The 13481-nt window shown below is 42.1% G+C and overlaps 1 protein-coding gene across 2 annotated transcripts in view; it reads right to left on the bottom strand.

Annotated features, from left to right (window-relative positions):
* Positions 1 to 337: 337 nt before the first annotated feature.
* Positions 338 to 13481, bottom strand: part of TNFSF8 (TNF superfamily member 8) — a 39309-nt gene continuing 26165 nt past the window's right edge. Inside the window, exons 3-5 of one of the 2 annotated variants that reach the window (XM_033237669.1) lie at positions 13085 to 13156; positions 11491 to 11589; positions 338 to 1146 (exon numbers count right to left, since the gene is read on the bottom strand). In XM_033237669.1, the coding sequence (XP_033093560.1) occupies positions 1061 to 1146; positions 11491 to 11589; positions 13085 to 13156 (257 nt within the window). In that variant the 3' untranslated portion in view covers positions 338 to 1060. Of the gene's footprint in view, positions 1147 to 8431; positions 11590 to 13084; positions 13157 to 13481 lie in introns of those variants that run through there. The other variant, XM_033237668.1, reaches the window with a different exon arrangement.

The raw sequence follows: 13481 nt of genomic DNA, 5'->3' as shown, positions 1-13481 counted from the left end.
GATCAAAAATCATACATTAGCCCATGGAACCTCTTAGCACTCAGAGGCATGCTCTATACATGATTCCAACAAAGTTTGTACTCCCCTCTCACAGCTGACAATATTGAAAAGTTCAGATAGAGACAGTGATCATATGGTTCTCTTTGTGGGAGAATTTATGATGTATGTGTGTGTGAGTGTGTGTTCTAAGTGTGTATATCTAAACATACCTGGAGTCACCAGCAATATATAGTAGGTCCATCAGACATTTTATGTAAACAGCTCCTGGATTCTGGGGCAGTTACTCAACTCTGCCATTATAGCATAAAACCAGCCATAGACTGTACATAAATGAATGAATGTGGCTGTGTTCCAATAAAACTTTATTTAAAAATTATGCAGAGTCCCCTGAGGTTGTAGTTTAGTGATCTCAGAATATAGTGTAGTTCTAGACAAGAAATCAGAATAGCAGGGGCTCCCGCTCTCAGTTCTGCTTTTTCCAGTCGAGTGCACAGCTTAGTTCTCTCTTGTACTATTTGAAAGAATAGTGGTGTAAACTCTAAAGCACTATGCAGACATCTAAGATGGTATTCATTTAATCTTTCATTTAATCAAGAAATATATACCAAATGCCTGCTGTGTCAAAAACTTTCCTAGAACAACAAAGTGATTGTAGATAAGGATGAGTCACCTAAACTTTGGAAAAGGTACCAATACTGGGCCGTTGCATGATTGTCAGGTTGGGTCATAGGGTAAGATGACAGCCTGAGAGGTGGGAGTGGGGTTTTCCCCTGAAGGGAATTGATGTTCACACAGTCACACATTTTGGGAAGTGATTAATTCTGGGAAGGAAATGAGTTGGCACTTTGAGTAGGGGGTGGTCAGACTTCTCTCTCTTGGGCCAGGAAGTGTTGGGCCACGATTCCAAGTCATGGACAGGTCCAGATGATTCTGTTTGTTTCCTGGCTATGTCGGTTTAGGCCCAGAGTGACTGGTACCATCAAGTTCATGACTTTCCACTTAGCAGTGACAGTGACCCAGGGTAGAAGCAGTTCGTGTCTGCAGCAACCAGCATCAAGGTTCAGGGTTGTAGAGTCTCAAGGCAGCAGTGTCCCTTCCCAGAGGCCAGGGTAGAGTGTGAATGGTGGAGGATCATGCCACAGTAATCTGGAAGAAAGAATAACTTTACATTTTAGATACTGGCAGGAGAGATGTAACACACTTTGACATTGTTCTCACTCAGAAGTCCACAGTCTAGCAGGGAGGCAAACATACAATTATGCCGTCATAGTCAGTGTAGTAGGTTTTTAGACAGAAGTGAGAATATCAAGGTCCAGGTTGGATATCTAATTCAGTCTGGGAGTGGTTCTTGAGCAACAATGTCTGAGTTAAGATTTCATGAATGAGGTCAAATTAACAAGCTGTGAATGAAGGGCAAGGACCTTGTGGACAAAGGAATCAGCAGGGACTGTGTCAAGTAGCCTCAGGGTAGTGCAGCGTAGTGTGGTTAGAAATATAGCTCTGGAGCCAGACTGCAGTGGTTACATCTTAGCTCTTCAGCTCATGAGCTGCTGAAACTTAGAGATACTTAAGCATTTCTTCGAGCCTCTGTTTCCTCATCTGCAACATGGGAATGCTCATCTCTATCTCATAAGGGTGAGGATGAAGTAGACTACAGTATTTGAAGACTTCCATGTGGTGCCTGAAACCTGGTGAGCGAGCATTCAGTAAGTGTTAGTAATTATATCTATTTACGCAATATAAAGCGGTTTAAGTAAACACATCATGAGGAGGATGAAAAGACCAGATGCAATTGAGGACCATGTGAGTGTATGAATGTAATGTTGGTGGTAGAAATGAAACCTCCTTCAGTGTTTTCTTGCTGTTTACTCATCCCATTGTATTGATCCTGTGATGGATTGTGGCCTTTCTTCCCTTGAGTACTGTGGCATATGCTGACTGCATCCAGCCAGCTGGTAAAATGACACTCATTGTGAGAATGGAAGGCATAGTCAGAACGTCAAGGAGATTAGGTCATCTGCGTCGCTAGCAATGGAAATGAAATGATGAAATACTTCAGCTGGTTTTTGCCTGGAGCCTCCTGGTTGTGAAGGAGGATCAGCCTTGAAATCAGCATGTTCTTGACACACAGTTCTTGACTGTGTGTGTAGGACACTGATCTGTGTGCTGGGATTTGGGGATGGATTCTTCTTGTCTTCTAAGTGCTCATTTCTAAGTGGTAAAAGTGTTTATTGCCAGAGCAATCAGTGCTGCTTCTAGAGAGGCACAGGGAGAGGACCCTGATACTGCATCTCCCAAACAGTCAGTTGGTTATCTAGTCCAGTTTTCCCTGCAGGATGAAGCCATCCTTTGAGAGTTGGCCTCACAGAGACCTTTGTTGATCCAATGACTGGCTTTTCTGAATGCAGTTGGGAATAGGCTTCAGTGGATTTGAGGAAGTTTCACTTTTCTCAAACTTGCATTGACTCATTTTTTCCTACTCCTCTCCCCAAGGTCTAACTCCTTCACAGATACTGAATATGATAAAATACCCTAAGAGTTAAACACTTTCCAAGCTTATTCTATGTGTTTGTTCTCCCAACAGTTTTGGGAAGGATTATGCATCCCATTGTACAGCTGAGAAAATTTAAGTTTAGAAAGTCCCTGTGACTTGCCAAGGTCATAGAGTTAGTAATTGCTTGAGCTCAGATTCAAATTGGTTTCCAACTGCCAAGGCCACTGTTCTTTCCCATCTGCCACCCTCAGACTTGCTTTTCCTCTTTCCTTGGCTATAGGGAAAGTACAGCCCCCATAGAAGTTTCTAAACTGCATCCAAAGCTTTCAACATATTGTCCAGAATCTTCCTAGTGCTTGCCCAGTATTCCCAAGTGAGAGAGTTGAACCACAAGCAGTTGTTAAAAATTCACTGGTGATCATTACAAATGGATACCATCATGTTGACTTGATGGTTTTGTGGTGTTTAGACCCTCATGTTTGCATAAGCTGCAGACAAGGAAGACAAGGTCAATTCATGAAAGTCCACTTGGGGAAACAGAGAAACATACCAGATTATCAGCAATCTTCTCCACTTACCAGAAAAAGTCATCCAACTAGTGTTCTTCAGATTGTAAGGTGCACCTGAATCTCTTGGATCATATTAAAATGCAGATTCTGTTCCAGTTTTTAGGTATGTATGAGATGCCTGCATTTTTAACAAGCTCTCTGGTGATACCAGGCACCAGGACATAACTTAGACAGCAAAGATTTAAACCACTGACTCTTATACTTGGCTTAAGTTTGGGAGCTCAAAATAATCCTGATACCTGGGTTCTAACTCCAGAGATTCTAATTTAATTGCTCTAGGAAGTGGCCTGGGATTTCAGGATTCTCAGGTATACCAAGGTTTGTTTTAAACTTTCTGGTGTATTTCAAAATATCTAGAAGAGAGGATTTTGAATGTTCTCACCTCAAATAAATAACTGTTTAAAGTAAGGGATATGTTCAATAAAGTAAGGGATATGTTCACTATTGTACAATGTATACATGAATTGAAATATCATATTGTGCTACCTAAGTATGTACACTATTTTTGTGTCAATCAAAAATAAAATAAAACTTAAAAAACTTTCTAAGGTTAATCTCACTATTTCTAATCACAAAATGACTAGAATAGCATATAGATATCTCAGAGGTATGAAGGGAAATGGATTCTACAGCAAATATACCACAGTTTGCTCAGAAATTTTTTTTTCCTTCTGTGTTCTCAGATGGCGCAGGTAGATTCCGCTTTCTAAAAATTTCACCTTTCTCTAATAGGCATTCTTATCTCCTGAGTGCTGAAAATTCTTTCTTTTTTTTTCTTCTTTCTTTTCTTTCTCTTTCTTTCTTTCTTTCTTTCTTTCTTTCTTTCTTTCTTTCTTTCTTTCTTTCTCTTTCTTTCTCTCTTTCTTTCTCTTTCCTTCCTTCCTTCTCTTCTTTCTTTCTTTCTCTCCTTCCTTCTTTCTCTTTCTCTCTTTCTCTCTCTCTTTCTTCTTCTTTCTTTCTTTTTTCTTTCTTTCTTTCTTTCTTTCTTTCTTTCTTTCTTTCTTTCTTTCTTTTCTTTCTTTCTTCTTTCTTTCTTCTTTCTTTCTTTCTTTCTCTCTCTCTCTCTCTCTCTTTCTCTCTTTCTCTCTTTCTTTCTTTCCTTTCCTTTCCTTCTCTTTCTTTCTCTTTCTTTTCTTTCTTGCTGAGATGGAGTTTCTCACTCTTATTGCCCAGACTGGAGTTGCAGTGACACAATCTCGGCTCACTGCAACCTCCTCCTCCTGGGTTCAAGCAAGTCTCCTGTCTCAGCCTCCCGAGTAGCTGGGATTAGAGGCATGTGCCACCATGCCTGGAGAATTTTGTATTTTTAGTAGAGACGGGGTTTCTCCATGTTGGTCAGGCTGGTCTTGATCTCCTGACCCCAAGTGATCCACCCGCCTCGGCCTCCCAAAGTGCTAGGATTACAGGCATGAGCCACCATCTCCAGCCTGAAAATTATTTCTAAGAAAAATAGGGGCTTCAATGAACATTTCCATATTTTGAAAAGAACTGTTTTTTCTTTTTTTCTTGGTATGGCTTATTTGATATCTTTTCCTTAAAATGGACTTACGTTTAAAGTGGTTTTCTTTGATAATTCATTTAAGAAATATTTATTGAATGGCCATCTACTATGTCCTAGGAATTGGGCTGGGCTGTGAGTACCCAGTGCTGAATAAGATTGATAGGGTCCCTGCCTTCTGGGAATTTGAATGTTGGAGAGGACCAGGGGTGAAGGATAAAGTGTCATGCAATTAAGGATGGGGAAATATGGAAGGAGACAGCAAGGCATTGGTGAAGCTGGCAGAGTCAGGAAGACTTCTCTGATGAGGTGATATTGAAATGGAAATCAGAACAATGATAGGAGTTAATCAGGCAAAAGAGTGTGACAGGAGTATCCTAGGAAGAAGAAAAATTATCTGCAAGCTTCTGGTGGGCAGGCGGAGCATGGAAGATTGGAGGAACTGGAAGAAGTGCAATGTGATTTGATCATAGAGCACAAGGAGGTGGGGCTGAGCACAAAACTAGAGAGACATTCAGGAGATAGATAGGGAGAGGCCTGGCAGAAGGAGCTTAGAGTTTAGGAAGGCTATGTTCATAGTGACTGGAGCATGAGGTGTGGAGTTAGGCAAACTTGGTCTTAAATCCTAACTCTACCATCCACTGGCTGTGGAACATTGGCCATGCTCCTCAATGTCTCAGACTCTCAATGTCCTTAAATGAAGAATGGGGATAATGATGCCTATTTCTTTTTCTCTTTTTCTTTCTTTTTTTTTTTGAGATGGAGTCTTGTTCTGTTGCCTAGGCTGGAGTGCAGTGATGTGATCTCGGCTCCTGCAACCTCCGCCTCCTGGGTTCACGTGATTCTCCTGCCTCAGCCTCCCGAGTAGCTGGGATTACAGGCGCATACCACCATGCTCAGCTAATTTTTTGTATTTTTAGTAGAGACGGGGTTTCAGTATTTTGGCCAGACTGGTCTTAAACTCCTGACCTCGTGATCCGGCCGCCACGACGTCCCAAAGTGCTGGAATTACAGGTGTGAGCCACTGCGCCCGGCTCAATGATGTCTATTTCATTGGGTTGCTTTGAAGATTAAATAAGTGAGTGCAGGAAAAGTCATAACATGTAAGAGCTTGATAAATGGTCATTATCACTATCAATTCCAAGAATAATGGGGAGATACTATTGCTGTCTGGAGATGGGATTTTTAAAGAGTAAGACTGGAGGCAATGCTGTAGCTTAGGAGGTATCCAAAGTGGTGGCTGGAACTAGGAAACTGGAGGAATTAGTTGGATGTTAATTGAGTAGGACGTGAAAAGAAGGATCTTCAGAGACTGAGATAGTCCTTGATATTTGGAATGTTGGAATAGTGTTAAGTTCAGGATGAGTATGGTGGGGTTGGTTTGTACCTAATGGTGAGGTCAGTTTGTACATGTTGTTATTGTATTCATGAGGAATCAGTTGCAGAGAAGAGACTTCACTTTAGCTTGTTTGGCAGGAAGGGGTTTATCACAGAATATTAAATGGCTTGTAGAATTGTCAGGAGGTCTGAGGAAACAGAATCAAGATTGAGCTTTTAGGAGCAACCTATAATGTGACACCTAGGAACTGGGCTGCTATAGTAGCTGCTGTCTCTTCAATAATCTTGCAATCAGGAAGTTTGCCCCTCTAGAACCACAAAACTGCTGCCGCGAACAGGAAACCACTACAATCAGGAAGCTGCTACTGCTGCCGGGCTCCAGAACCAGTGCACATCTGCAACAGACTACATCAGCAGAATGGATGCTTCTCCCCCACCACCTAGGCTCACCCCAACTACTAAGCTCGTATTTGAACATTAAAACCTCTGCAAATGAAGCTGCAGAAAAACCAAACACCTTCACAGATGTGCTTGCTGGCTGGATGGACAAACATTCCAAAATTCTGTACATTTCAGACTAAATAGTACTAGAGCCTGAGCTGCAAAAGAATAAGGAAAGTATATTTTTAGCATTCCAACATGTGGAGCAGGAGAAGGCACACGAGAACAGTGTTTTGGAAACTGAGGGTTGTGACTTAAGAGAGCATCATAAAATCAATTTAGGTGGTCACAGTAAGTTTTTTCTTTTTTTTTTTCTTAGTCTTTGTTGGCAACATGACATTTCTTCTTCTGGGTCATGGTAGAAAAAAAACCTGGAAAGTCATTATACTAGACATTGAGTGACAATCTTCCATTGCAGAGTTTCAGGAGAGAACTGTGAGAAGAGCCCATGAGGAATATGGACATTTGATCTTAGGGGAGAAATCTTCTGGAGCTGTGCTTGTCCTTCGTGCTTTCTGGTGTTTGTTTATGCTCCAGGAAGAGAGCTAGATCCAGGGAAGCCCCAGAGTGCACTGAAAGGCATATTTCAAACCCATACTAATGAGAGCTGATTTTGCAGTGGCTTGGCAGAGCTGTAGCACACACCATGTTGGGTTGTAAACTGACCTGGCATTCACTGGCACTTGGGATATATGTGTTGAATGAATGTACAGAGCAAAGAAGTACTTAGAAAGTATGGAAGGAGCCATTCAGATTCCAGAGACTAAGCTCCAGGTCATGAGCTCTGATCACAGAGGAGTCTAAACCGTCACGAGCCATGGTTAACTCAGTGTCTTTGTGACATCATTTATAATTTTCCAAGAGTATTTTTGCTGTATAGAAAAATGGCAGCTAGGGGTGGGAGGTGTACAAGAAGAAGATGTGTTCATTGTAGCTTTGTGTGTAACAGCAAAAACCTAAAAGCAAATTAAATGTTCTAGCATAGAAGAATGGACAAACTATGGTATATTCAAACAATTAAATATATAGCAGTTACTCAACCATAACTCTACTATCTAATTCCTTCTCAGAATCCCCAGTCACATAAAGGATGGCTCAGAGAATAGCCTAGTGCCCTAAGAGGTTTTGATGTGAACAAGTACTAAAGGGAGGAAGTGCTGAGGGAAGCTGGCAGAATCTGCCGAACAAGGGAGCCTCCCACAATCCCAGGAATACCACTTACTCTGGGATGGAAGGGACAAACCCCTTAAATTAAAAGGATGGAGAAGTCAGCCTGTATCATCTCTAGAACACTCCTGAGAGATCGGCCAGACTTGATGGAAGTCCTATTGGATGGAAGCGCAGCAGGGAGCAGACACTTGTGAAGTCCTCAAGTGTGGTTAGTGAGAGAGCTGGTATTTGAGCCCAGTCTCCTATGCCAATCTCCATTATTTCCCACCAGCCTTGATAGGGCCTCCTGTAGCCTTTCTGCAAATCCTCAGGTCACGTCTTTCCAGCCTTACATTGGACAGTCCCCCACATTCAGAGGTTTCCTCTGCTCTTCCCTGCTCTCACCCTGGTGACTCCAGGATGGTGATTTGAATGTGAGACACAGGTGGTCTCTATCCACTATAGACTCAGTACATGGTCAATATATGATTCAGAAAAGGGTTAGAGGCCAGGTGTGGCGGCTCACGCCTGTAATCCCAGCACTTTGAAAGGCCAGGGTGGGCAGATTGCTTGAGGTCAGGAGTTCCAGATCAGCCTGACCAACATGGTGAAAACCTGTCTCTACTAAAAATGCAAAAATCAGCTGGGCATGGTGGTGTGTGCCTGTAGTCCCAGCTACTCAGGAGGCTGTGGTAGGAGGATCACTTGAACCCAAGAAGGGGAGGCTGCAGAGAGCTGAGATCGTACCACTGCACTCCAGTTTGGATGAATCTACATTGACTTGTTTTTTTTTATCAGCTCACTCACCATCTTCCTCTACAAGTTCTGCAAGTACACTGAGTGTCTGTGTATGGTGAGGAGGTGGGGTTTGGAGGGTAGGAGGAAGGGAAGGAGCTCAAGTTGAGTTTTTACCAGAGAGGCCTATGTTTTAGGTAGCCTGGGTTCCCAGTTAAATAAATTATTTATTTCACTTGCATAGATCTCATTTTACTCGCAGAGTATCATTTGCTCATAACATTCCCAGGGGCTGGTTAACCCTCAAGAGTAATAGAATTTAGTTTTAAACTTCCTGGGCTGCCCACTCCCTACATATCTATCAGTTGATTTATGAATGATTATTCTCTTTCTTTTTTTTTTTTGTTTGGTTACATTATTCATTTAAATGATGTACCCCTTGTGTCTTTAGGTGTTGGCTTTCTAAGCATTGCTTGACAGAGACTGCGATTAGAAACCACTCACAGTGCAAAAGTCAGGTACCTCTGCTTAGAGAACAGTTGGTGAAAAATGAAAATGAAATCTTTCTCGAGTTAGAATGTGAGATGGCAGAAAATTTGCTTCGTTAACACACAGTTGGGTTGCGTATACCTTTTCAAGAATGCATGAGTTGTTTAAGCAAGATTCATTTGTCCTACGCAGTTAGTGTGTAACTCAAATGCCAGCTGTTTCCCTGTTTTTTTTTAGCTTTGAGTCTCAAAGTCTGTTTTTTACCACAGACCACTTGGCTTGCTGAATTCAAAACCTCTTCCAATGCCTGCTTCTCCCAAAGAATCTACTCACAGAAAGAGTTAAAGAGAAATGTAGACTTTACTGAATATTTCAAAGAGGAGACCTAGGAGGAGGTTGACATAGCACACTGCTCAGCAGATGACTTAAATTTTTCCCTTAGCCATTTTTGTTCTCTCAAGTCCCTCTCATCCATAACACCGCTGCTGATTTGTTCTTTCTTTTTTTCTTGTAAATCTTTTCTAGCTTTTCTTCTGACAAACTTTGCTGGAGTCCTACTCCTTTTCTCTCCTTGAGAAAAATGCAAATTTTGCTCCATGTTTTGGTATAGCAGGGAAGCTTCCATCTTTGTTTTTACTGAAGCATAACCTCAGGGCCTACATTCCATCTCAAACGGCTTGTCAAGGTCCTTCCACAAATAAGATGTTCCTCCAAAGATGATGTACAGATGCCAAGTTGGATATAACTAAAGAAATCTCATGGCTACCCCATCAGGAGAGAGGTTGCTGTTTCTCAGAAGTCCTCCTCCCCACTTCCAGGGTCATCATTGTCTGTCAACAGCTTTGTGGGGATTTAAAAACCCTTACAGAACTGGTTTTCTGAGAGGTGTTTGAAGCAGGAATATAATTTGCAGGAGATGCAGCAGCCATTCCCTGGCTAGATGACCACATCACTGTTGCACACTGATCGTTTGCTAAAGGCACAACGCTATCCTGACCAAAAATGAAAAATGCCTGCTGCTCAATTATTGTCAACCTAACTGGAATAGAGTCAGGCCTCGTCAGATGGTTTCCCAAACACCCAGATGGTCTCTTAGATTCTGGATGGTCAGTATGGTAGTTCTTTCCATTACATCCTTGAGATCCTGCTGTTGACACCATTCAGCAGGGCACCCTGAACTTTGTCCCCATATTCTGGCTCTGTGCTACTAGTGTCTTCAATTGTATACTGGGGTAGGGTGGCCTTATTTTGGTTGGAGAGCTTCCAAAATTGTGTCAGAATCTCAGTTCCCAGGGGCTGGTCTTCTGAGATGGAAGAGGTTTTGAAGCAATTCAAACCCAGTCCTTTCATTTTCTAGACTTGGATCCTGAGTTCCAGGGAGGGGAAGGTATAGTGAATTCTTATAATTTTTGTTGTCTTGGCAACCATTTTGTATACAAGTTTAATTTTCTCATACCAGAAGCTGGGCTTATATGATAAGCCTTGATACGGGTTTCCAGTTCTATACCAGACCTCTAGCCAAGACAAGAACATAGAGGCATCTCTCCTGCCTAGCAGACTGGATTCCCCACTTTTCTGTTGCTTCCTTCAGACCATTCAGGCATTTGCCAGTGAATTGAGAGTGACCACACCCTATTTATTTACCTACATTGTTAACTGCCTTGCTCGCTCTCTCTGACTTCTCATTCCTGTCTCATGTAACCCAGAGAAGGAGGACTGCCCTTCAGACCCATTATGCCCTTTCTGTCCAGGATCTGTAAGTAAAAGTCTTCAAACTTGTTTTCCATTGTGGTGGTGTATTAAATCTGTGCTTTCCATCTCAGGAACGGGGGCTGTCCCAGGCCTGGTTTTCCCTGGGGGTTCCTAGGGGCAGGGTCACGTGGAGCACAAGGTCAGCCTCCCAGTGCCAAAGTGATAGTCAGATAGGCATAAACTGGGCATGGTTCAGTCACAAGGGTATCTGCCAGTATAGGGAAGTTTCCTGTGTGAAAGAGTCCTTGATCGCAACTTGGACAACTAAGCATTAGGCCATCTGCAGATAAGAGAAGTATCCCATGAAGGGCACAGTGTAAACACTCACACCCAGCTCCCCTTCATTTCCCCTTAGGGCAGAGTTGCTAGCTGCTCTGATACTGGAGCCCCATTTTATCTGGAGGCTCTCAAAACAGAAGAAATAGATCAAGACCATACAGTGAATTAGTGGTTGGGCTGGGACATCCATTCATCCCTTCTGATTCCCATGTGGGGCTCTGCCCACCACACCACATTGCTTCCCTGCCTGCTATCTGAAAGATACTTCACTCAGAACTCTCTTTTTAACCCTGGAGCTATATCTTTCCAAGAGACAGAAGGCAAGGTATACTATTTAATACCCTGTGCAGTTTGTCTTGGTCTAAAGTTTTCTTTTTGCCCAAGTGTTTGAAGGGATGAAATACTGTATGGTAGAGAGGCGCTTTCTTCCTGAAGGCCAAGAGAAACTGTTCAGTCTGAATTACTGTATAAGAACACGGACAACACATTCTCAAGAGGAAAGGTGCTTGTATCTATGTACTGGAATGTATCCACATTGACTGATACGGTGGTGTTGACCTGCAGGTAATCCAGCAAGAATTGAGAGAGATTCTGGTACACGTGTTTGGTTTGCATTCCAGACTCACACACTGTCACCAGGGCCTGTTTTTTGATATGCTTGTTGATGAGAAGCTCCAACTTCAGATCGACAGAATTATTTGGGCATTGTACGAGAAACTGCAGTTGGCAAATGATGAAGTACAAACCAGGGAACTGGATCACCAGATTCCCATCCTGATATCTGACTCCATGGAGAATGCCATCTTTGTTCCAAGACAATTTGGTTTTGTTTAGATGCTTTGCCACTAGAAAGAGAAGTACAGAAAACAGAATTATTGAGAAGATTGTAGGTATGCATTGCAAAACTCTAAGTCTTTATTCAAAGTTTCCCATTCAAGACCCATGTTTTCTGTAATATTCCAATCATCTGAATATCTTCCATGTTACTCCCTCTAGAGTCTACTTATTACTCAAGGCACAGGTATGAAACCACCCCTCTTCCTTTTCTTCAACACTCAAAGCTGGAGGGTCAGAACACACATGGTACTTTACTTCTACCTCCTATAGAATGGTTTTCCACTGAATCATTATCATATTATATTATTCTATGATGATGATGATGATGATCTTTCCCTTTTCAGACTATAAGCTCCTGGACTCTGTTCTCCACAAAGTCGGAACTATCCTGTTCATTTATCATGAATGGGCATTGCAGAAGTTATCAGAGATAGGAAATTTAATAATATTGAGTTTGATAGGCATTGCAGAAAGTGCAAGGTAGGACATTCAATAATATTATTCAGTTAATAACTAATTTAGGTATGAAGATTTCCAGGAGAATCGCCATGAATTTTCACATTAAGATGTATCCTCTAATGGTTCATTGTCTGAATTTTTGAATGCCTTGTTTCCTTCAAAGAGCAGCCAAAAATAATCGTGTAGGTCCCCCATGTGCCTATCAAGGGGCTCTTGCCGTCTGGGATTTATTGAAAAGCAGAGAATTAGCAGAGCCTCTAAACTGACAAGTTTGTGTTGGAGGGTGAATCTCTAAGTCCTAACACATGAAAATTAGCACTGACTGGTAAGGGTGACTTTCAGGGCCGGGAAGCTGGCATGCTAGTTTTAATTGCTTCCATGCTTTCCCTTTAAACCTTGTTGCAATTCAACTGAAGAGTGAGAACTAATCTAACTGCAAAATTGAATTTTAAAAATGAGCAGGATGGCTATTCAGAGAATCTTGGCCATCTCTCTGTCATCCTGCAGTCTAAAGTGCCTCTTACTGCTTCATTTGTAAGGGATCTCTTACCTGAAGCACACTGCAATATGCAAATTGGCCCTGTGCTGACATGTTCATTAAGCTGTCAATCTGCGGACAAGGCAATTTTATGGTTCCCTTGTGAATAACTTCATAGAGGCAGAGATTAAGTGCCTGACTCCCTTGCTTTAGGAAAAGGACTGTGTACTTTGCCGAAACTGGTAGGTAGCTGAATAAGAAGGGGTGAGGGGTGAGGGGTGGGGCTGGTGGTGGCAGTGATGGTGGGGACCATGAATGCCCACAGAGGCCAGGTAGGCAACATAAAGGAGTGAATGGGGCGAGGAAAGAGAAGACTTGTAGCTTTGGAGAATAACACTCTCCCCGCTAAGACATTCCAATTCAAATTACAAAAAAATATCCTGCAGACTAAACAGTACACATCTGCAGGTCACATTTGACCATGGGACCCTAATTGTGACTTCTGTTGCTGAAAAGCCACAGAAGCGGTTTTCATATGTTTAGGTTTCCTGGGTTTGGTTACTGACCTTGGAGGTAGGCCCATGACTTCTTGAATGGAGCCCTTTTCAGGATACATAAGAGGTCCTCTGAGCAATTTCCTAAAAATAAGGAGATGATATATTAAAATGTCTTTTGCTGTTCTGGGATCTGGAGATACCAGATCTTTTTCTATGACCCTTTGATGGAGACAATTACCATTCTGTTTTCCATTTTGAGAATAAGTAGAAAAGCTCTTTATTTCTCATTTTGCCATCAGGTATTTTAAGATTTTAATTTTTTAAATTCTTTTTTATTGATTGCTACCACTTGGACTTTTATGGAAGACTGTGGACGTTAGGGAAGGAAACAAATATGACATCCATTCCTGCAATGTGTCAGGTGCCATTTTCTGCCACTATACATATTTCATCTCCTTAATCTTTG

The sequence above is a fragment of the Trachypithecus francoisi genome, unplaced genomic scaffold (genome assembly GCF_009764315.1).
Source record: "Trachypithecus francoisi isolate TF-2019V2 unplaced genomic scaffold, Tfra_2.0 Lachesis_group16, whole genome shotgun sequence".
Lineage (NCBI taxonomy): Eukaryota > Metazoa > Chordata > Mammalia > Primates > Cercopithecidae > Trachypithecus > Trachypithecus francoisi.
This window is presented reverse-complemented; position numbering and strand designations above follow the sequence as displayed.